Source organism: Limanda limanda, chromosome 6 (assembly GCF_963576545.1).
Source record: "Limanda limanda chromosome 6, fLimLim1.1, whole genome shotgun sequence".
NCBI lineage: Eukaryota > Metazoa > Chordata > Actinopteri > Pleuronectiformes > Pleuronectidae > Limanda > Limanda limanda.
Genome location: NC_083641.1, coordinates 6,316,305 through 6,335,339, shown reverse-complemented (window position 1 = coordinate 6,335,339; position 19,035 = coordinate 6,316,305). Strand labels below are relative to the sequence as shown.

At 39.6% G+C, this 19,035-nt stretch overlaps 2 protein-coding genes across 2 annotated transcripts; both read right to left on the bottom strand.

The window, feature by feature from the left end:
- Nucleotides 1-586: 586 nt before the first annotated feature.
- On the bottom strand, nt 587-8,048 carry dhx40 (DEAH (Asp-Glu-Ala-His) box polypeptide 40). The gene is made up of 17 exons (XM_061073187.1): nt 7,780-8,048; nt 6,796-6,941; nt 6,584-6,703; nt 6,261-6,497; nt 5,625-5,691; nt 4,917-5,048; nt 4,717-4,816; nt 4,510-4,596; nt 3,824-4,006; nt 3,641-3,721; nt 3,395-3,552; nt 2,159-2,273; nt 1,917-2,025; nt 1,546-1,640; nt 1,364-1,433; nt 1,009-1,237; nt 587-795 (listed from the first exon to the last, which is right to left on the bottom strand). Exons 1-17 carry the CDS (start codon nt 7,952-7,954, stop codon nt 674-676), a joined length of 2,226 nt encoding a protein of 741 aa, XP_060929170.1. The 5' UTR covers nt 7,955-8,048; the 3' UTR covers nt 587-673.
- A 6,085-nt stretch (nt 8,049-14,133) lies between these two features.
- On the bottom strand, nt 14,134-18,659 carry LOC133003725 (uncharacterized). The gene is made up of 11 exons (XM_061073521.1): nt 18,599-18,659; nt 17,785-18,132; nt 17,527-17,610; nt 17,374-17,430; nt 16,214-16,270; nt 15,712-15,738; nt 15,400-15,579; nt 14,629-14,676; nt 14,500-14,562; nt 14,390-14,416; nt 14,134-14,308 (listed from the first exon to the last, which is right to left on the bottom strand). Exons 1-11 carry the CDS (start codon nt 18,657-18,659, stop codon nt 14,253-14,255), a joined length of 1,008 nt encoding a protein of 335 aa, XP_060929504.1. The 3' UTR covers nt 14,134-14,252.
- Nucleotides 18,660-19,035: the final 376 nt, after the last annotated feature.

Genomic DNA, 19,035 nt, shown 5'->3' with positions numbered 1-19,035 from the left:
TAATAGACAAACAAACAGACACAAACATAAACTCCTTGGTACATGGTAAGATAAATAGCATGTTCTAAACAACAGCAGCAACAATAATACTATACTAAAACCAATCAGAATTTAAAAGAGTACTTAATCTTGTGAAATATCTCCATTAAACAGCACATTTCCACCTGTCCCCAGTATTGCTGCATAGGAGAGTGGTATCGACAATAAATATCATAAAAAAAGTAAGAAATAAAATGGACTACTACTACCAAGTGTCAAATTATTGATCGATGCGTTTCTAGTAGGAGCATAAATATGAGTCCCCTAACAGTCCTGAAAACATTCAGCAATGTTCATGAATTATTCTCTGAGAAATCAACGAAGATGTTGCAAAAGTGTCCCTTTTCTCCAGTGAAATGTGGGAGAAAGTGGATAAGCTATTCTGGATCTGTCCCCTGATCCAGACAAAACTTAATACGTTCTTTCCTGACACAAGTCTGTCCAGTATTTTTGCTAAATCTTACTTACAAACGAACAAACTGATTGAAAACATGATCTCCTTGCATTATGAGTGAAGCAGGGAGTAAACTAGAAAGAGGCAATGGTATAAATGTAAAAAAAGTTTATTATTCATTTGTTATTTTCAAAAGTATTAATTTGAATGAATCATGTCATCAAGAGGAGGTGTTTTCTGTCAGAGAGTTTTATTCTGGTCTCTCTGTTGTTTTCGCTGCAGGTAGCGAGCACGGGCATCACTGACAGAGGCTTCGTTGTTTCGCTTCTCGTGCTTATTCAGGACATCCTCAGTAGAAACCTCTGAAAGAAGCACAGAGGTAGTTTATTAACTTGTCATAAATGTCTTGGTATAGATTATCAATTCATTCAACCAGCAATACACTTCAGATCATCATTTTCTTTTTGGCCTTTTAATCCGCCCTGTGCTTTAGGTGGGTCATCTCTGGCACCACTTTGGACTAACCATAAAACTGTAGCACAATTTCACAAATAATATGTAGATGATCATAAAACCTGGTTGTCTTTTGGCTGCTTCCTTGGTCTCCCATTTAACCATCTCTTCGTCAGTCACTTCTTCTCTTGCCACATTGCTCAGCTCATAGACGTCCACCTCATGGAGTTTAGGTAACAAGTCCTTCACCCACTCATACCGGACTGGACACACTGTCCTGATGTACACCCGTGAAGTCACCAGCATGTCGTGGAAGATGACCCAGTTCAGCTTCCCCTCCTGGTCACACAGCTGCGAGGATTCACCATGGCGAGAGAAATAAAAAAAGATCATTTTTGATTTTGGTTCCAAACACGATGTATCTTCAAACTGTGTTTTTGAATACAATTAATTTAAATGTCTTAAAAAAATCTTTACCGATGATGACGGATGAATGTGAACCATGGACCCATGTCCATCCATAGTGCAAAACACATTTCCCATAGACCTATAGAATGTGGGATGAAAAGGAATTAACAAAAAATTATTTTCAACCAGAAAATAATCCCAAAACACCAAAGGCATTAAAGATGGGTAAATTAAATGAGCCCTGGTGATACCTTCTGGCAACGTTGGTGAAATATCCTGCGCACAGGCATCGTCTGAAGAGTTCATTCTCGTCGCCATCAAATGTTTCAACGGGGAAATCTCTCCTCTGGGAGACAATAAAAATAATAATGACAATTATACTAATTAGCTCGGCAGTGTGTGGGCAAACACAAATTAATAAAAGACAGTATATTTGAGTTGAATATCTGACAACACGGATCTGCTCAGAGGTTTCATTCAAGTACATTAATAATGTGGGGAGCAACTATCAGTTGTGATGGCTTAACAGAAACTGTGCATTGCGGCTGCAATGTTTACATCAACAGAGAATGGATACACGTCATGCTGCAGTCAGCGATGTGAAAACAACACACTGCTGTACCTTCTGGAGGCGGAGGAGGATCTCTCGCAGCTGAGTCTCCACGCTAAAGGCCGACTTCAGCGCCCTCCAGTGGATCCAGTTCTCTTTACACCATGAAGAAGGCCTGTCACTGCAGAATACAAGAGAAAGGCCCGCACATATGACAGCTGTGATAATACAAGTGAGACACAGTCATTCATTTATACAAGCAACAAGAAATAGTACAGGTTCAACTTGCAGCAGTAATGTATTCTGTACTCTACCTGGATTTGCACGACTGAAACACACTCAGAAGTGTGGCAAAATCGTTCATGCTGCCGCTTTTGTCAGCCAGCCCTCTGTGCTTCTTATCTGCCTCTTTCAGCTTCTCAGGGTGTCCTGAAGAGAGCATGAGATCAGTTACACTGAAATTCACTGACAGAGTGTTTTTTTGATATGGGCTAACCCGCTAAACTAGAAATACCGCAGTGGGGTTGTATGCTCTCACCAACCACTGCAGTTTCAGTACACATATATTTTTTTCCAGATTCACATAAGGCCACCGTGACCTTTGACGACCTTGGGGATGGACATATGGAAGGAAGAACCTCAAAGTATGATGCCGTCGCGAGTACAGATGCATAAAAAGGCAAATGACTCCTTTCCCATAGCTTGTAGAGGCGTGTCATGAAGGGGTTATTGATATGTTATCACAGTCCAGGGCCAGCACTATTTGCATAGTGGGGATTAGATAGAGTCGTGGTCAGGGTGTGTATGACCTAGCCAGGTAAGGACGTACCCCTACATTGGTCATGTTGTAATGTAGCATGGTGGTTCCAGCAATAAAACCAGTTAAATAGAAGTTTATGTTTCTGCATCTGATAATTGATATGCAAGGATATCACAAGGAGTTTGCCCTTCTATTATTTGTTCACGTAACGCAACAGAAACTGAGAAGCTCTCTCACTTTGCTGTCTTGTCTGAGTTGCATCATATGAAGAGGAAAAAATGCTATAAGACGCTCCCAATATGAAAAAAAAAAACATAAACTAAAAAAACATTCATGGCTATTTATGTGCCGACACCGGCACAATCAAAGGCTGGTCATAACTTTGTGCTGGGAAAGGTGCAGCGTCAACATCTAGACTGCCAAAATAAAGAAGAAGAAATAAGTGCGTTCACCTAGGTGTCATATATCCATCACTGCAGATCAGCGACAGAGACGATAAAAACTTGGGTCCACTGCAGAGTCTTTTGACCCAGGAACATATGCCAATTGTATCCATTCTTATTGGGGACAAAAGCCACATGTTGGCGGGTTTTTTGACCCATGGAAAAAGGGGCTTCATCTTCACACGCCAGTTCCTGTCACAGGGACTGACGGACGAGTTGCAGTACCTGTGCTAATAGACATTTCCCTTAAAAAACACAGTATATAGATAAGACAAGTGTGTTCTTCCCCCTTGTATTCTTTACTTAGAAGCAAATTCCAGAATAAAACCAATAGCTTAACTACTGACCTGGCCTGATGAGGATGTTCTCCACAGACAGCATGGCGGCCACAGGAAGTAGCAGATCCTGGCAGCCGAGCGAGGCGGCTTTGAGCAAAGCCCTGGTGAGGCCTGGTTGCAGCGGGAACTCCACCATCAGCTCCCCCAGCTTGGTCACTCTACCCCTCCTGCAGTCCAAGCATCAGACACACAAAGCTCAGGAAACTTCAACAAGAAGAACTACCAAACACTTGGTGACCAGGTGAAACCACTCACCTGTCAATAGCATCAAATTGATAGAGCTCTTTTAGTGCTTCTAGAATAAACCTCTCCTCTGGACAGTCCAGATAAGGAAACCTTAAAAAAAATATCAACTTATTATTTAAGACATTAAAGTCTTTACAAATAAATTAGTAGGAATTAGGAAAGCAAACAGATACAGAGTGGGGACCAGTGTACCTGATGACATCATGGACGCCCAGGCACTTGAGTGTGAGTACGACTGCTGTCAGACTTGTCCTCTGGATTTCTGGAATCGTGTATTCAGGCATGATCTTTTCCCAAAATTCCTTTGAATAGATCCGGAAGCATTTTCCCGCTGAGGTTCTTCCAGCTCGGCCTGCTCTCTGCTGCGCCTCGCTCCTAATCACAGACGACAATCCTTTTTCTTTACTGCCATTACCGTTGGCATGAAAATGATTTAAGGAGACATATTGTGCTTTTTCAGTGTGCCTTTTAGTGTTGTATATGGGATTGTTTTGTTCATGTAATGGACTGCAAAGTTAAAAAGCACAAAAAGCTCCTCTTCACCACAGAAAACACTGTTCATGAAGCACCTGAAATGCCTTGTCAGCAATCCGGTCAATATTTCCACACCATCTTGATGTCCCACGTTTGCATAATGCACCCCAAGTCATGTCCGAATGAGGAAAGTGATGTGTTTTCTGAACATTAGAGCATGTTTATTTAACCCTTGTTTAACCAGGTAAAGTCCTGTTGACCTTTAAAATCTCTGTGTCCGAGTAAGCTATTTTAAAGAAATAACCCAAATTAAAATTATGAACCTGAATATGAGCAGAATATGTCTCCTTTAAAAACGAAACTATATGCAGGTCTGAAATAATTGTACTTTCGGCGCGGCTCACTTTGAAATAGGCACCACCTCCAAGATATCCATGCCCACCTGTGAGTTGTGGCTGAGTTGCTTCACAAACCCGCTGTCTATGATGTACCTATAGAAGAAAGTGATGTTGGCTTTTCAATGGCTTAACTGAAATATTTCAGTGATGTTGATTTAATATCTCAATGACATGGTTACATATGATAAAGCATTGACCACAGGCCTCACTTACTTTATACCATTGATGGTTAGAGATGTTGCTGCAATGTTAGTGGCAACTACACACTTTCTTATTCCCGGAGGCGGGGGCTGAAAGATCTGCCTCTGTTGCTCTATGACAAGAACACACACACAAAAAAGAAGACACTAACTTCAACTTGTAAAAATGTATCTCACAGTCAGGTGTAACAACCGTAGCAGTTGTGTGTTTACCAGTGGGCATGGATCCATACAGCGGCAATATGAGAAGACCCTCCACCGTCTGGTCCTCCACATCATAGCGATAGTCTATGAACTCTGCTTTTTCAAATAGCAGGTCACAGGCGCGTTCAATCTCTGACTGACCTGTCAAACATAAAGAGAAGTCATGTGGCTGATTTTGTCAGCATTAAGGTTTGAGTCCGTATTCATCAATTGTCGCACGTTTATAAATACGACCTCACGTTGTGTCAATCACATTCTGTCATTAAATTTTCGGATCAGGTTTTGATATGCTGTCTTTTTTGCATCTGTCACAGGCGTTTCAGAGAGTAGTTTGAGCCCTCAGAGCTACCATATTTGTCCAGAATGTCATTTGAGAAGCTAACACATCTCACAAATGAGTTTTCTTATTTTTAATATGCGATATCAGTGCTGGTAACATATCAAACTGGAACACTTACATCCTGAAATAGACTTTAAACCGACCAAAATAATTTCACAGCTCCTCTATCAGAAAACAAAATTGTCCTTGTTCCTGGCGGCTTATCAGGTTTGGATGGACCCAATGTTTTTGTTTTCGTTTTTTAAAGAAGTATAAAAATCATCTTTCTTGTGCAAAGTTTCTGTGCGTGATGATTTCTATTGGATGACACGTACGAAAAAATACGGACAGACTTTTAAGGTTGAATGTGATCTCAGGGCCTGATAATGGGAACTCACCGGTTAAGAACACAAGAATGTCCCCACACATCTCACTGGTGTGCACATCCAGGGCCACTTTCACCACCTGGAAGCAAAGGCAGTCAAATGCAACCAACATCAACATTCAACAATCAATGTGAAAGTTAAAGTTATAGCCTTTTCCTGTAAGAATCTTAAAATAAAAAAGACTTAGATATAGCATATAATAGGGATGAAACAGTGTGCAACTTAAAGACTTACACACTGTGCTGAAGTGAAATGAGCCGCCCTCAGCATTATCACGATGCTCTAAAAGTACTCCAAGACTTTTGAAAAACTAAATTATCATTTTATTTACTTATTTAAGGTTGTGAATAGTTAAAACTGCATTACTGGAATTTTTTATTGTAAACAAAAAAACAACTTACATACTAAAGCCTTCTTCCTTTAGTGTTAGTGTTACACATTTGGTGTTGGCTATATTACTATTTTTACTATAAATAATTATATTATTTCATTATTATACCTCATTTAATTACTTTGGCTTGTGAATCAGTACTTCTTGAAAATGTTCAGGACATTTTAATAACACCACAACTATACTGATAATCGTGATAATTGTGGTCACTATAATGTTCACACTATTTCATCACTACTACAAACATAACTCAGTACCTCTTTTAAATAACCAGTGCTTTCTACATCTTTTGGTCCCACGGCAGAACCAAACGTGCAGACCACAGGAAACGTCCTCCCAGGAATAACAAAAATGGGACAATCGCCGAGAAAGGCTGAAAGCTTGTCAGTTTCCAATGTAGCAGACATCACCACCACCTTCAGCGGAAAGGATCGACCCTTTGTGGCCTCAACGGGGTCAGAGAAGACTTTCTTCAATAAGCCCAGGAGGATATCCTGCAGCAAATACAAACAATTAGAAACACATGCTCAGTGCAGGAATCCCATGCGTTGATGTACATTCGGTGAATATGTTGACTCACTGTGTTGAGGCTGCGTTCATGGACCTCATCCAAGATCACAACACTGTACTGAGACAGTCCAGGGTCTGCCAGAATCTCTCTGAGCAAACATCCGTCCGTCAGGTACTTCACAACCGTGTCCTGGCTCAAACACAGACCCACCTCCAAGTTATCAGACGTTCACAAAAAAGATGCTGGATTTACTGCAGGGTCGTCCCATCTCTGCCTCTCACCTGTGATGTGCAATCATCAAAGCGCACTTGGTAGCCAACTTCTCTTCCCAGACTGCATTGCATCTCCTGGGCTACCCTCTGGGCCACTGTGATGGCAGCCACCCGGCGGGGCTGGGTGATAGCAATTTTGCCATCTTTACAAAAACCTATACGGCAGAGAAGAGAGAACATGAAATGGTGGATTTCTTTAGGTCAAATTGTATTTAGATTTGGTCTTTTAACGTAATAAATAATACTAATGTGTTAAGCAGTGGTGGTAACTCATACAATACCAAATTATCAGGGATGGGGCTGCAGAATTGGTTCTTTACGGATCAAATCATCACAATGTTTGGGTCGCACCATCAGTTTTAAATAAAATTGGCCGTTCTGATTTGTTTTCTGCAGGTACTCTGGCTTGCTCTCTCTGTCGTTCCTGGGATATATATTGGCAACCTGTGCAGGGTGTACCCCACCTCTTTCACAAGGTCACCTGGGATTGGCTCCAGCTCCCCCCATGACCCTCAAAGGAAGTAGTATAGATAATGGATGGATGGACAGACTTATGGAAGGTACGTTTCTCTGAACTTAGTTAAGGGAGATATTGGCTCATGAAGTGATAGCTTTTTAGGTGATTTAAACTGGTCATAACTCCTTTGATACAGGTCACAGAGAAATGGTTATCTTGTCGTTTTGAAGCTCCTTTCCAGCTCCATGTTTATCTAAACAGTTTGTAATCTCAGTATACAAAAATAATCCTCATGGACCATCTCCAAAGTACACATTCCCATACCGCCATGATACAATTGGGATGCACCTTCAGGACGTCCCAGAAGTCCCCAAGACGTCATTAGCCTACCTCTACCATCCTTGTTATCCAACACGTGATATTTGGTTGCATGTGTTTGTCATGAGGCCAAATCAACATGACAAGTTCAGATCTGTGATGGTGCAGCCCAGCTGTGTGATGATGTTGACACGGACTGACCATAAGTGACTGCTCACCGGCTTGATGCAGGAACTGTGGAAGCTGTGTGGTTTTCCCGCTGCCGGTTTCCCCGGTTACAACCAGAAAAGAGCTGTTTTTTACAGCCTCGATCAGTTTGGTTTTGTGCCGATGAATCGGCAGGTTTGTTGACTCGGTGTTGTCCTTCCGGTCCCGTCTGCTTGATGAGGACATAACTGAACGCTTTTACTGTGTGATGAGATAAACAGTGAGCCCCACATACACTACTACACTTCAAACAACACCTATTTCTTTCGCATTTATCTTTTCAGACCCTAGTTCCGCAACTTCCGCAAACTAACCCGTTCTGCGTTCCTATTGGTCTAAAAATGAGTACGTCACCCAAACTCCTCTACCAAAATAAAAGCCTGGCAGATTTATTAAAATCTCGTTAAAAAATAATAATACAAAAATCATACGAATTGAACATTAAAAGTAATTAATACATTATTTAATGCAAATTACATACGTCTATTAATTATTATTATTATTGACTTGACTTTCACGAGCCAATTGGCTTGAAGCAGGGCTTTTGTTTGTGAAGGAAAATGAATACAAGTTTTGTTTCACATACACATGTTTAAAACCTACATTATTAAACACTGTTCACTCATAAAATGACCATATCACAAAAATATACAAGTGTGCTCTTATTGAGTAAAAAACACAGACAGCATATAAAGATGGATGGCAAGGACGGCTCCCCAAAAATGAAGCCAACGTGCCTCTAGTGCCACCTGATGGCTGTCTGCAGTCCAGTTCATAAATTCTGCCTCGTCCATTTAGCAGAGTGGAAAGGCGCCAGAATCTGAGGCTGTTACAAGTGATAGGCTTTCTGTTAACTCTTTTGTCTTTTCAAACAGTATTTCATCTACAGTTTTTATCTAATTTTTTCCACATTATATGATCTAATTAAGAAAGATTTTAAAACAGTATTGTAATCTAACAGCTAGAAATATGTGTATGACTAAAAAATTACAAAGGATCTGTTTTTCAGAATGATCACACATTTGTGACTGTACATCTAAAATGGTTGAAATGTTTTTCCTTTTTGGTAGGAGATGCACTTGACAATTCTGACACCGATCAGGCCTCATCCACTGAAAATGACAATGAGGCAGTCGAAGAGATGAGGCAGCATGTACCAGGCCAAAGCTCTGTTTCAGATGGAGCAGACAATACCTTAAACACTCCCGTTGATGTTGTTGAAGAGTCCAAGCAGACACATCCACACCATGAAGACGACATATCTGATGATGTGATAAGCGATCCAGACTATACCCCAGCACTTGTGAGTCCTTTGAAGATGTGATCAACGACCATCCAGAAACTCAAGGAGATCAAAGTCAAACACAGAAATTCCTGTTGCAGGACACACACAAAACAGCATGTATAGTAGTATTGGACGCAAAATAGTTACGGATAACTTCATTCCGAGAGATTACGTCATCATACTCCGAACTGCAAGAATCAGGCCATCACCTTACCATGTGAAGGTGCTCAAGCATGATGAGTTCCTGAAAATGAATGGATCTTACTTAATTCGCATCAGACCAAGCAAAAAGCTGGAGATCTTACTGTGCATCACTTAAGGGCTCTTCAGTTTTACAGTGAATGCAAGGTCGTTTTCAAGCTGTCTGAGGAATCTGAGTGGGAAGCACCGCCACAAAGGGTGCAGGTGCCAAATGAGCCGATAGCATGGATGAGAATGTTTCCATGTGCTCTGCCAATCAAGGAAAAGTTCCAGGACCTCCGGTAAGGAGCATCTCCTCCAAATAAGGAGATGCACATGCCTCCTCAGCATTATTTTTAATTAGTTTGTTAATTATGCTTTATTGTTGAATGAGATGAAGGTTTAAAATTGCATAAGTCACAAAGGCATGTTCAAAAATATGCCCAAGTCATTTATTCCTCTTATGTTACATACTTGACAAACATTGTTATTAGTATGTCAATAGTCATCTATTGTCATAACCTTTTTGAGTGAAATTATTAATAAATATCATATATTCAATATTTGGTGAATTTGTTTGTGTTTTCTGAAAAACCTGAAGAAATGACTTGGGCCATTAGTTTGGGTTTTGGGACAAGACCCTCTGACAACTTGCATTATTTGATACATTCAACAGATGAGTTGAGTCGATGAAGAAAAAGTTACGTAATGGAACCCTATCGAAGACCAATAAAGCAAAGTTTTGATTTGATTTTATTACAAATCAAGGACATGTCTGTTTTAAATCTTAGCGCCTCCAAATACGACCTCAGATAGCAGGTTTCTTTTTCTGAATATTTAAAGGCGATAAAGAAGAGGTCCACCAGAGACCACACCGTGAAGAATCCTCTGTCCTGACTCTGGTGTAATTCTTCTTAGTTTACGCCTTTCTGAAAGAAATAGACAAACTTATCATTCACTTGGTGTTGCATGCAAGTGAGACTTTCAATCAACCAGAATCATTGAACAAACAAGTGACGTATTCACTTACCGTTGCTGCAGGACTTTAAGCAGCCTGGTCTTTTACAGATCTCTATATTGCAGTGGAAATATACCTGAAAGAGAAGATCTGCACAATAAATTAAAAGCATCAAGACTTAAAATGACCAAAGGCAGCACCATACATACCTGGTTTTCAGATGTTGTGGGCTTCACAAATGAGAACATCCTGACCACAAACCATTTGTGAAGAGAGGGACATGTCAGCTCCTTACTGGGGACGACTGGCAACACAACGGTTCTGTGGCTATCACCAGTAAAAGGAAACCTGGGCCGGATACAAACACAGTATACTCTCCTTTTAAAGTACAGATCGCTTTTAATTTTTTTTTATCATTTCTGAAAAGATCACATCTGCCAAATAGTTTTTACGCCTGTTAACCCGTTGACAAGCAGGTTCCATCGTTGCGGGTCATGCAGGTTTTCTGTCGGCGTGGCCCAGCAGTCGTCCAGCAGCAGCACCAGGTCCTTATCCTTGTGTTTGAGAAGTGACACCTCCACGTACACAGGCCGGCCAAGCTCAGTCACTGCAGGAGGGTCTTGAGGGGAGTAGAAAAAACTGTAAGAAGAATCTGTAAGGAAAAAAAAGTTGTCCCACAGAGTTAGCAACAACAACGTTTCACTGTGCACTCAAATAGCCAGAATAAAAATGATGCATTTAAATCAATTCTGAAGACATTTTCTTTGGTTATGAAGAAAGATGATTAAAAGAAAAATACATAGACATTAAACTATGAAAGAATACAATTTGTGGACAATGAAATAAAAAGCAGGAGTGATGGAAAGTAAAAAAAAAAGAAAAACTGACCTTTGGCGAACCTCATTTCAGTCCTGAGTATTCCTGTGTTTCTCAAAGTTGATGGGAACTCATACTGTTCTCCCTGAACTTTGATCCTTGCTTGTGTCATTTTGACCAGCGCAAACCTACAACTCACAGTTAGACTGAAACAAAACAAGGAAACTAAATGGGAGCCTGTGAGCTTTCAAAATAAGAGTTAATCAACTTTGTTCATGTAGCTAGATGCAGAGGAAGAATTTTACTTCTTCTGATGTCTTATTAAAAAATCACTATGTTGTACCACAGATGTTTGTCAGAGACAGAAACATCCTTGCATCATATAGTCAACTAAAACTATGAGAGCTCCATATTAAGGGGCTGGACCTTGTTGTGGGTAGTTATGTGAGAGCCTTGCAAGGTAAAAGAACCAACAATATTCAAAATCTCTCAAGCAGCAACTTGTATGTATGATCATATTCTTACTTGAAAGGAGTATCACGAAATATGGAGCCACTCTGTGGACGTTGTTTCGCCTCCATGTTGACCCAGTAAGTTATAACTCCATCTTCCACCTGCGAAACACAGAACAAACCTGTTTTTTTTATTAAATGATTAATGTTCTGTATTTATATGGCACTTCTCTAGTCTTGATGACCCCTCTAAGTTGGTTACAATACATTATTTTTGCCATATACCCATTCACACACAAATTCCATGCATCTATGTGCAGCACTTTCTCTATCACACATCACTCACACACCATCGGGCCTATGGGGTTCAGTATCTTCCCAAAGGATACTTCAGCACGAACCACCAACCATCTGGTCAGTGGACGACCTGGTCTAGCTGCCGAGCCACAGCCGGCCCCAGTCACAAATATAACCATCTGACCCATCAGAGACAAGAAGGGTAGAAACCGATTGAGGGAAGAAACCGATTGACATTTACCATGGACTGAGCACCACAATCAGTGAACGGAAAATGGAAAGTCACAGCATCTGTGGATTTTTTTCTGGGTTTACAGATGTGGCTTTGACCGGAGGGGATCCACACATCGGTCATGTTCAGAGGTGGGACTGTGGCATTCTGGGTGATGGTGATGTTAAACCCATCCTTGCTGCAGAACAGCTGTCTCGGCACTGGGGGATAACGCTCTTTGTTTGCCTCTGCAGAAAACAAACAGATAATTATAAACACAACTATAAAAATAATCATAATTTTACAACATTTATCTGTTGGAATTACCTTTAATTCCCCATTCACACATGAGAGGTATTGACTCGAACACCCCAAATCCTCCTCTGTCTTCAAGTGTCATAATAACAACTGTCAGACTAGTGGTGTATTTCTAATATACAAAATTGTAAAAGAAAATTTGATTAAATATACAAATATATAAAGATCTGCATTAAAAATAAAAACAAAGGTTTAAAAGACTATTTTACTCACTTACTTGTCTTTTCACAAAACAGCCATCGGAAGCAATTGTTAAGATCATGAAAGTATCACTTTCACCTAGGAAGTAGTGGCAGTGTTTTGCTATTGAGACAGCTTGGTAATATCCACTGTGTTCATCTGAGTGCAAATGTGAACACAAACAGCAGAGCAAACACAACCACTTCAGACCTGTACTGTTACCACGCAAGATACGTTTTTTTATTGTCTGACTTACCTTGGACGTAAATGGCATGAGGAAGATCAGCGAATTGCACCTTTGATATGTAAACAGACATGAACCCGTCAAGGCAGAGCAAGCTGTTATTATTACTCACGGTGTTATGGACTGTTGCTTGATATAGATCTGAAGCAGTGTGGGCTTCGTATTTCAAAAGAAGCAGAGAAAAATATATAAATGTCACCCAGACAGCGGTTGAAGTGTAGGTCTCCATCTTTGTTTGCTGACACAGGTGGAGCAGGTGGTTCACATCTGGCTTAATTGACATGATTCAATCCAGAGTGAGAGCAGCTCAAAGAGCAATGTCCGTCAGTAGAGAGCACGACCCCATCGAGGCCCAACAGGCCACACACCCACAGATATCAGTTCCCAAAACACTCCAGATTTTTTTTTTCATCAAAAAACATTTATGGTAACACATTCTGGAATCAGTCCCCTGATCTGAATCCCCACCAAAATGTTATGGGTTCTTCAGTGACCCATACAACATTCTTGCTCCAAGTTTATTGGGAATCTGTCCAGTATTGTGTAATAAGATAAGATAGGATAGGATAAAATAAGATAAGCTAGGTAGACAAGAGGCCATGTGAAAAACTAGAATAAAATTGAAGATAAGATATTTACAATGCAGGGAATATGTCCAGAGTATACACCTTTCACCACAGATGGATATATCATTTGTAGAAATATGTATTGCAGGAGGATGTATACCGTAAGCGATATATATATATATATATATATATATATATATATATATATATATATATATATATATATATATAAGATGGATATATTAATAGTTATTAGAACAAGTTTAATTTCAAATGTAAATAAAAGCAAGCATACAGGAAGTTGAACAAAGAACAAAGAACGTACTTCTAACCATACAGGAATCGGCAGCTAAAAAGAATTATAGAAAATAAAAGGGACATTTGCAAACAACAAACATATACATGTGGTTCAGTGATTTAACACATTGTTTTCTTCAGATAATGTGTGTAATGTGTATAAGCTGCAACTGCACTGCTTTTCCACACTAAACTACTCACTATTTGTAATGAAAAGTACATTCTTATACAAACAATATTTCCATCCGTAGTTAAAGGTGTATGTTATGTACATACTCTATGTATTTTTATTTGTTATTTTATTAGTTATTGTCTATTTCATTGTTTACCTAATTCTGACTCTCTGCTGCTGTAACAGGTAAATTTCTCTGGTGTGGCATCAACACAGTTTATCTTATCTTTTGAAATTAATTGAAAGCATACTGGTGTAATCTGTGTATATGTGTGAATGTGTTTTTCTCTTTAGGATGAGCTAATGATGACACAACATCTTGTAATTAAATATAGCATTTAATCTGATGTATATATGCTTGTCTAAATTCAGCACCTGCACAGATATGATTTTTTGTGGGTTTGAGGATCTTTATTTGCTGAAGACAAAAAACAAACAGGAAATGACTGATGAGGGACTGTAATCATGACAGGATGCTGATTCTGAAAACATCACGACAGGTGGCTCTCTATTGGTTGAGCTGTTCTTGGCTTCTGTTGTATATCGGGTTGTTGTATTCACGATCTGAGCAGAAAAGTGGCAGAGAAGTTTAGTGCACAGAATTATTTAATCAGAAACATGTGCACATATGAAGTCAGCACTCACTTGCTTTGGCTTTCTTCTTCCTGAAACCTGTGGTAATATAGAATACAACAGACAGGACATTATTATTTTTTAATTATGATGGATGATAAGAGACAAAAATGTCTAAATACCTCTCCCATGATTCTCCACTGTAGCTGACATGGTTTGTTGATTGCTGATTTCATCTTGGTTAACTGTGCAATAAAACAAATTAGTGAAATTCCTGACAGGATGGAAATCATGAAAAATATTAAAATTACCATAATCATGTTGAGTGAAACAGGATTTTCCTGATCTGTCGTAGACTTCTAGGGAGGCCAGATAAAACCTAGTTACTCAGTAGATAGGTAGGTAGGTATGTCGGTAAGAATGTACTTAGTTAGTTAGTAAGTTAGTTAGTTAGTTAGTAAGTTAGGTAGGTAGGTAGATAGGTAGGTAGGTAGGTAGGTTGGTAGGTAGGTAGGTAGGTAGGTAGGTAGGTAGGTAGGTAGGTAGGTAGGTAGGTAGGTAGGTAGGTAAGTAGGTAGGTAGGTAGGCAAGCAGGTAGTTAGGTAGGTAGGTGGGTAGGTAGGTAGGTAGGTAGGTAGGTAGGTAGGTAGGTAGGTAGGTAAGTAGGTAGGTAGGTAGGTAGGCAAGCAGGTAGTTAGGTAGGTAGGTGGGTAGGTAGGTAGGTAGGTAGGTAGGTAGGTAGGTAGGTAGGTAGGTCGTTAGGTAGGTAGGTAGGTGGGTAGGTAGGTAGGTAGGTAGGTAGGTAGGTAGGTAGGTAGGTGGGTAGATACTGTAGGTAGGCAGGCAGGCAGGCAGGCAGGCAGGCAGGGAGGCAAGTAGTTAGTTAGTTAGTTAGTTAGTTAGTTAGTTAGTTAGTTAGTTAGTTAGTTAGTTAGTTAGTTAGTTTGTTAGTTTGTTAGTTTGTTGGGTAATTAGGTAGGCAGGCAAGTATGCATGTAGTTAGGTAGGCAGATACTGTAAGTAGGCAGGTAGGTAGGTAGGCAGTAAGGTAGGTCAGTCAGTAAGAAGGTATGTATATGCACCTCTTTGGAATCTGTGTGTAGTTCTCTGACTCTCCACCATCTCAAAATTAAACTGGTTCAAGTTTGCATAAACAGTGCTCTGAGTTGTCTGAGCTTTGTATAGATCAGGGAGACCTACAGTACTACAATAGTTTATTTTGGGGTCCCCCTGCTGGTTGGCTGGGTCCTGGTCATCGTTCTCTAATTTTAAAAAAATTAGATAAGTTAAGAAGTAGTGAAACTGACATTAGTGATGTGTTAAGAGGGATAGAGTGACATTAGCTTTATAAAAAGGTGAATCCAAAATGTGGACATAGAGCTGTGTGAACGCACCGTAAACAAGACTATGGTTGTCTGCTCCTATAGAGAAAGTAAAAGAAAAAGAAACAAATTGTGGATCGAGGTCACATGGATGGGGGAGGTTGATTAGTTGATTTCAACAGCGACACCAGCATTAGGGGAAATCTGAGCTTGACACTTCACAGTGTCTGTTTTTTAAATTTATTTAGGGAAGGAATGGGCCGTGTCACCTTTTAACAGCCACTTCTTTCCACAATTCATTTTTGGTGCATTGAAGACTTAATTATGTAGTTGATAAACAAAGCATGTGCAGACAAACATTACCCCATGCGAATACTTATCATTATGTTTAACTTTCAAATAAGCTAAGTTTCATACGCCCTCCCCTCGCCACCCCACAATGTAGGCCCTACATGACCTCCCTGGAAACCAACTGATGGACAATCAATGCAGATGCTAAGAACTGTAATCTATGAATTATTATTGTTGATTGAAAGACTTTGTATGTGTGTGTGTGTGTGTAGCTGTAGATTACCTCCGAGTTCTCCATGTTGTGGCTCTCGGCCTGTTGGTGCAGGTGGGTCACTGACTACTGAATTAAACATATGAATCAATAGTTTGACTCTCAATAGTAATAGTAGCATTTTGTCTTTCTTACCGAGTTTGCAGATTATTAATGCCAATCTCATGTTTTTATGGTAAATATGTCACCTTTAAATATTTGAATTGTCTCTAATCCTAACTCTTACCCTCATATATTTTTTTGTTTCTACTGTTACTCATAACTGGGAGATTGATTTAATGCTGTAAGCCACACGAGATTGGTCCACTTTACTGCAGTGCTGTAAAACAGCTTTGAGGCATAAAGATGTTGGATAGAGAATGATGTTGTCAAACAGAAAATGGAGTCCTGTCTGTTTAAGGATGCAACACATGCAGAAGTCCTGAAGACAGAGTTAGACACATTAACAAAAATGAAAATTCCCATTGTTTTTCATCCTTTTGTCAGAATATGTTACTTTTCTTTACCTCCGCCAAGAAGGTTATGTTTCTGTCTGTTTTTCAGAATTACAAAAGCCACTCAACCGATTTCCATGAAATTCTGTGGAATGGTGGGACATTAAACTTTGGTGTGGATCCCCATCAGGGGGCGGATCCAGGATATATATATATATATATTACTTTCTTTTTACATTGTGAGATAAGATGTTTTTCAATATTTAAATTAGTGAGAAAATAATTCATGAATGTTGACCAATTGTGCATGTTTAGGGGACTGGTATTTGTGTGTGCAATTTTTGGCAGATACAAATAAAAAAACAGATCCAGCAAATGTAAATGTGGTTCATGACGAAAAAGTTGGGCATTGGCAGAGGTATGTTCTCTACTGAGAGCTATTTTTTCCTATATTCTCTGTTATGTATCATTCTGTTCATTTTCTTTCTAATTTAAGTTTTGACACATCCAGCTCCTCATCACAATCTTAGCTGGTCATATATCATATGATTGATAAAACATGTGTACCTCAACCATAAGGAAAGGATGTGCCCTCATCTGTGGCAACTTAAAATCAAGATAAATAGTGTAAACTGTATAAACATTATCTTTTGTAATGTTAAAATATCTGTGCACAAAGCATCAGTATACAGAGCATGGATCTAATTGAAATGGTAAATGATAAAAATGTTTGCTTACCCTCAATATCTACGCTAAGATTGTTGGTACTGTCCTGTGTCATCTTTTTGTGGAGGACTGAAATAAAAAATGTTGTTGTAGATAACCAGCAACCAACAAACTAATACATCCAACTGCAGAGGAATGAAAGAGTAGGACTGGACAGGTACTCACAGTAGCTGCTGACACCCAGCAGGATGAACGTTACCACACCAACACAGATGTAGATCAGTCGCCATGTCTCTTCACTCAGTGTGCCTGCATGAAGAAGTTATGGTTTTACAAAGACACGTCCACAGGAAACTCTTGCTCAACTTGCCCGCTCTCAAGCGTGTGGTCTAGACGGTGTATGAATCGGAAAGGAAACAGTTGCAGGGTCTCTCTGACAGACCTGCTGCACTCACTGACACATTCAAAGAGAAACCCACATACCTGTTGTGACATGCAAGTCCACCTGATGACACTTATCTCCCTGCGAGCAGCAGTAACGCCCCAGGTCAGAGTCCTGAAGGTCATCGATCCTGATGGGATATTTCCCCCTCGAGCCCTGGTTTGGGAACACTTTCACACGGCCCTCTTTGGGTAGCATGAACTGCACGTGGCCATCAGACATGAGATGGAGCAGGTTTTCCCCGGAAGCGCGGCCCCACGACACCTTCCCGAGGCCGCTGGTTGAAAAGTTGCATGGAAGAAGCACAGACGAGCCAAGTGGAGTGCTGACTGTGAGCATCTCACACAGATTCGGATTCTGCCCGCACGATTTCTCAAAGTGCTGCTCATCTTGATGGGAAGAGATTCAAGTGTATCAACAATAGAAATGATTCGTCCTTTTTTATTGCTATCTCAGCATTAACCATCAGCATTGAGAATAAATTAAAGAAACCGTTTGAGCAGAATAAGAAAATGATAATGTAATTTACAATTTGAACTAATGTTGTTTTACGTACTGTATATTAAATTGAAAAATTTCAATCTATATATTTACAACATTAAACATATCTAAATATAAAAGTAAATGATACTGTAGTCAGATTTATGTAAATCTAAATAGCTAACCACAAGAATTAAAAGAAAACTAAGATAAAGATAAAAAAAAAGATGAAAAATAAAAGTACTGAGAAACTGTACCAATAGATCAAACAATGATATTAGCCAAATAATTATTACAATTTTGATCATCACCACTATCCCAGATGAAAAAACTTTTGCTTTATTCAAAGTGTTAATCTAAATATCTCATTCTTACCGTTTGAAGATGCACAAATGAAGCACAGGGCTAAAGGGAAAATCCACTTGTCGGCATTCATTGTTAACAGCTATGTGAACAGCAGGGAGATGGTGTCGAACCTAACACCTCTAAGCATCATGGGACAAAACCACAAGACGACCACTGTTCATTTTGAAGCACATGCAACGGAAATTCTCTGCTGTGGGTTTGCTTTCACATTAACAGAAGCCAAATGTTTACAGCTATAGCTGCAGCGGTTTATTTTAACTTTATGGTGATCATGTTGTAGAACATTAATAACATCAAACTTAAATCAATAAATATAATGATGTATGATTTTAGATGGCGGATTTCAGTAGGAAGTGCTGTGTCTCTTAAAAGCGGCCTTGACAATAGCAACTTTCTTTATTTCATTTAGCAGTAAACTTAAAATGTAAGTGAATTCAATGTTTTCG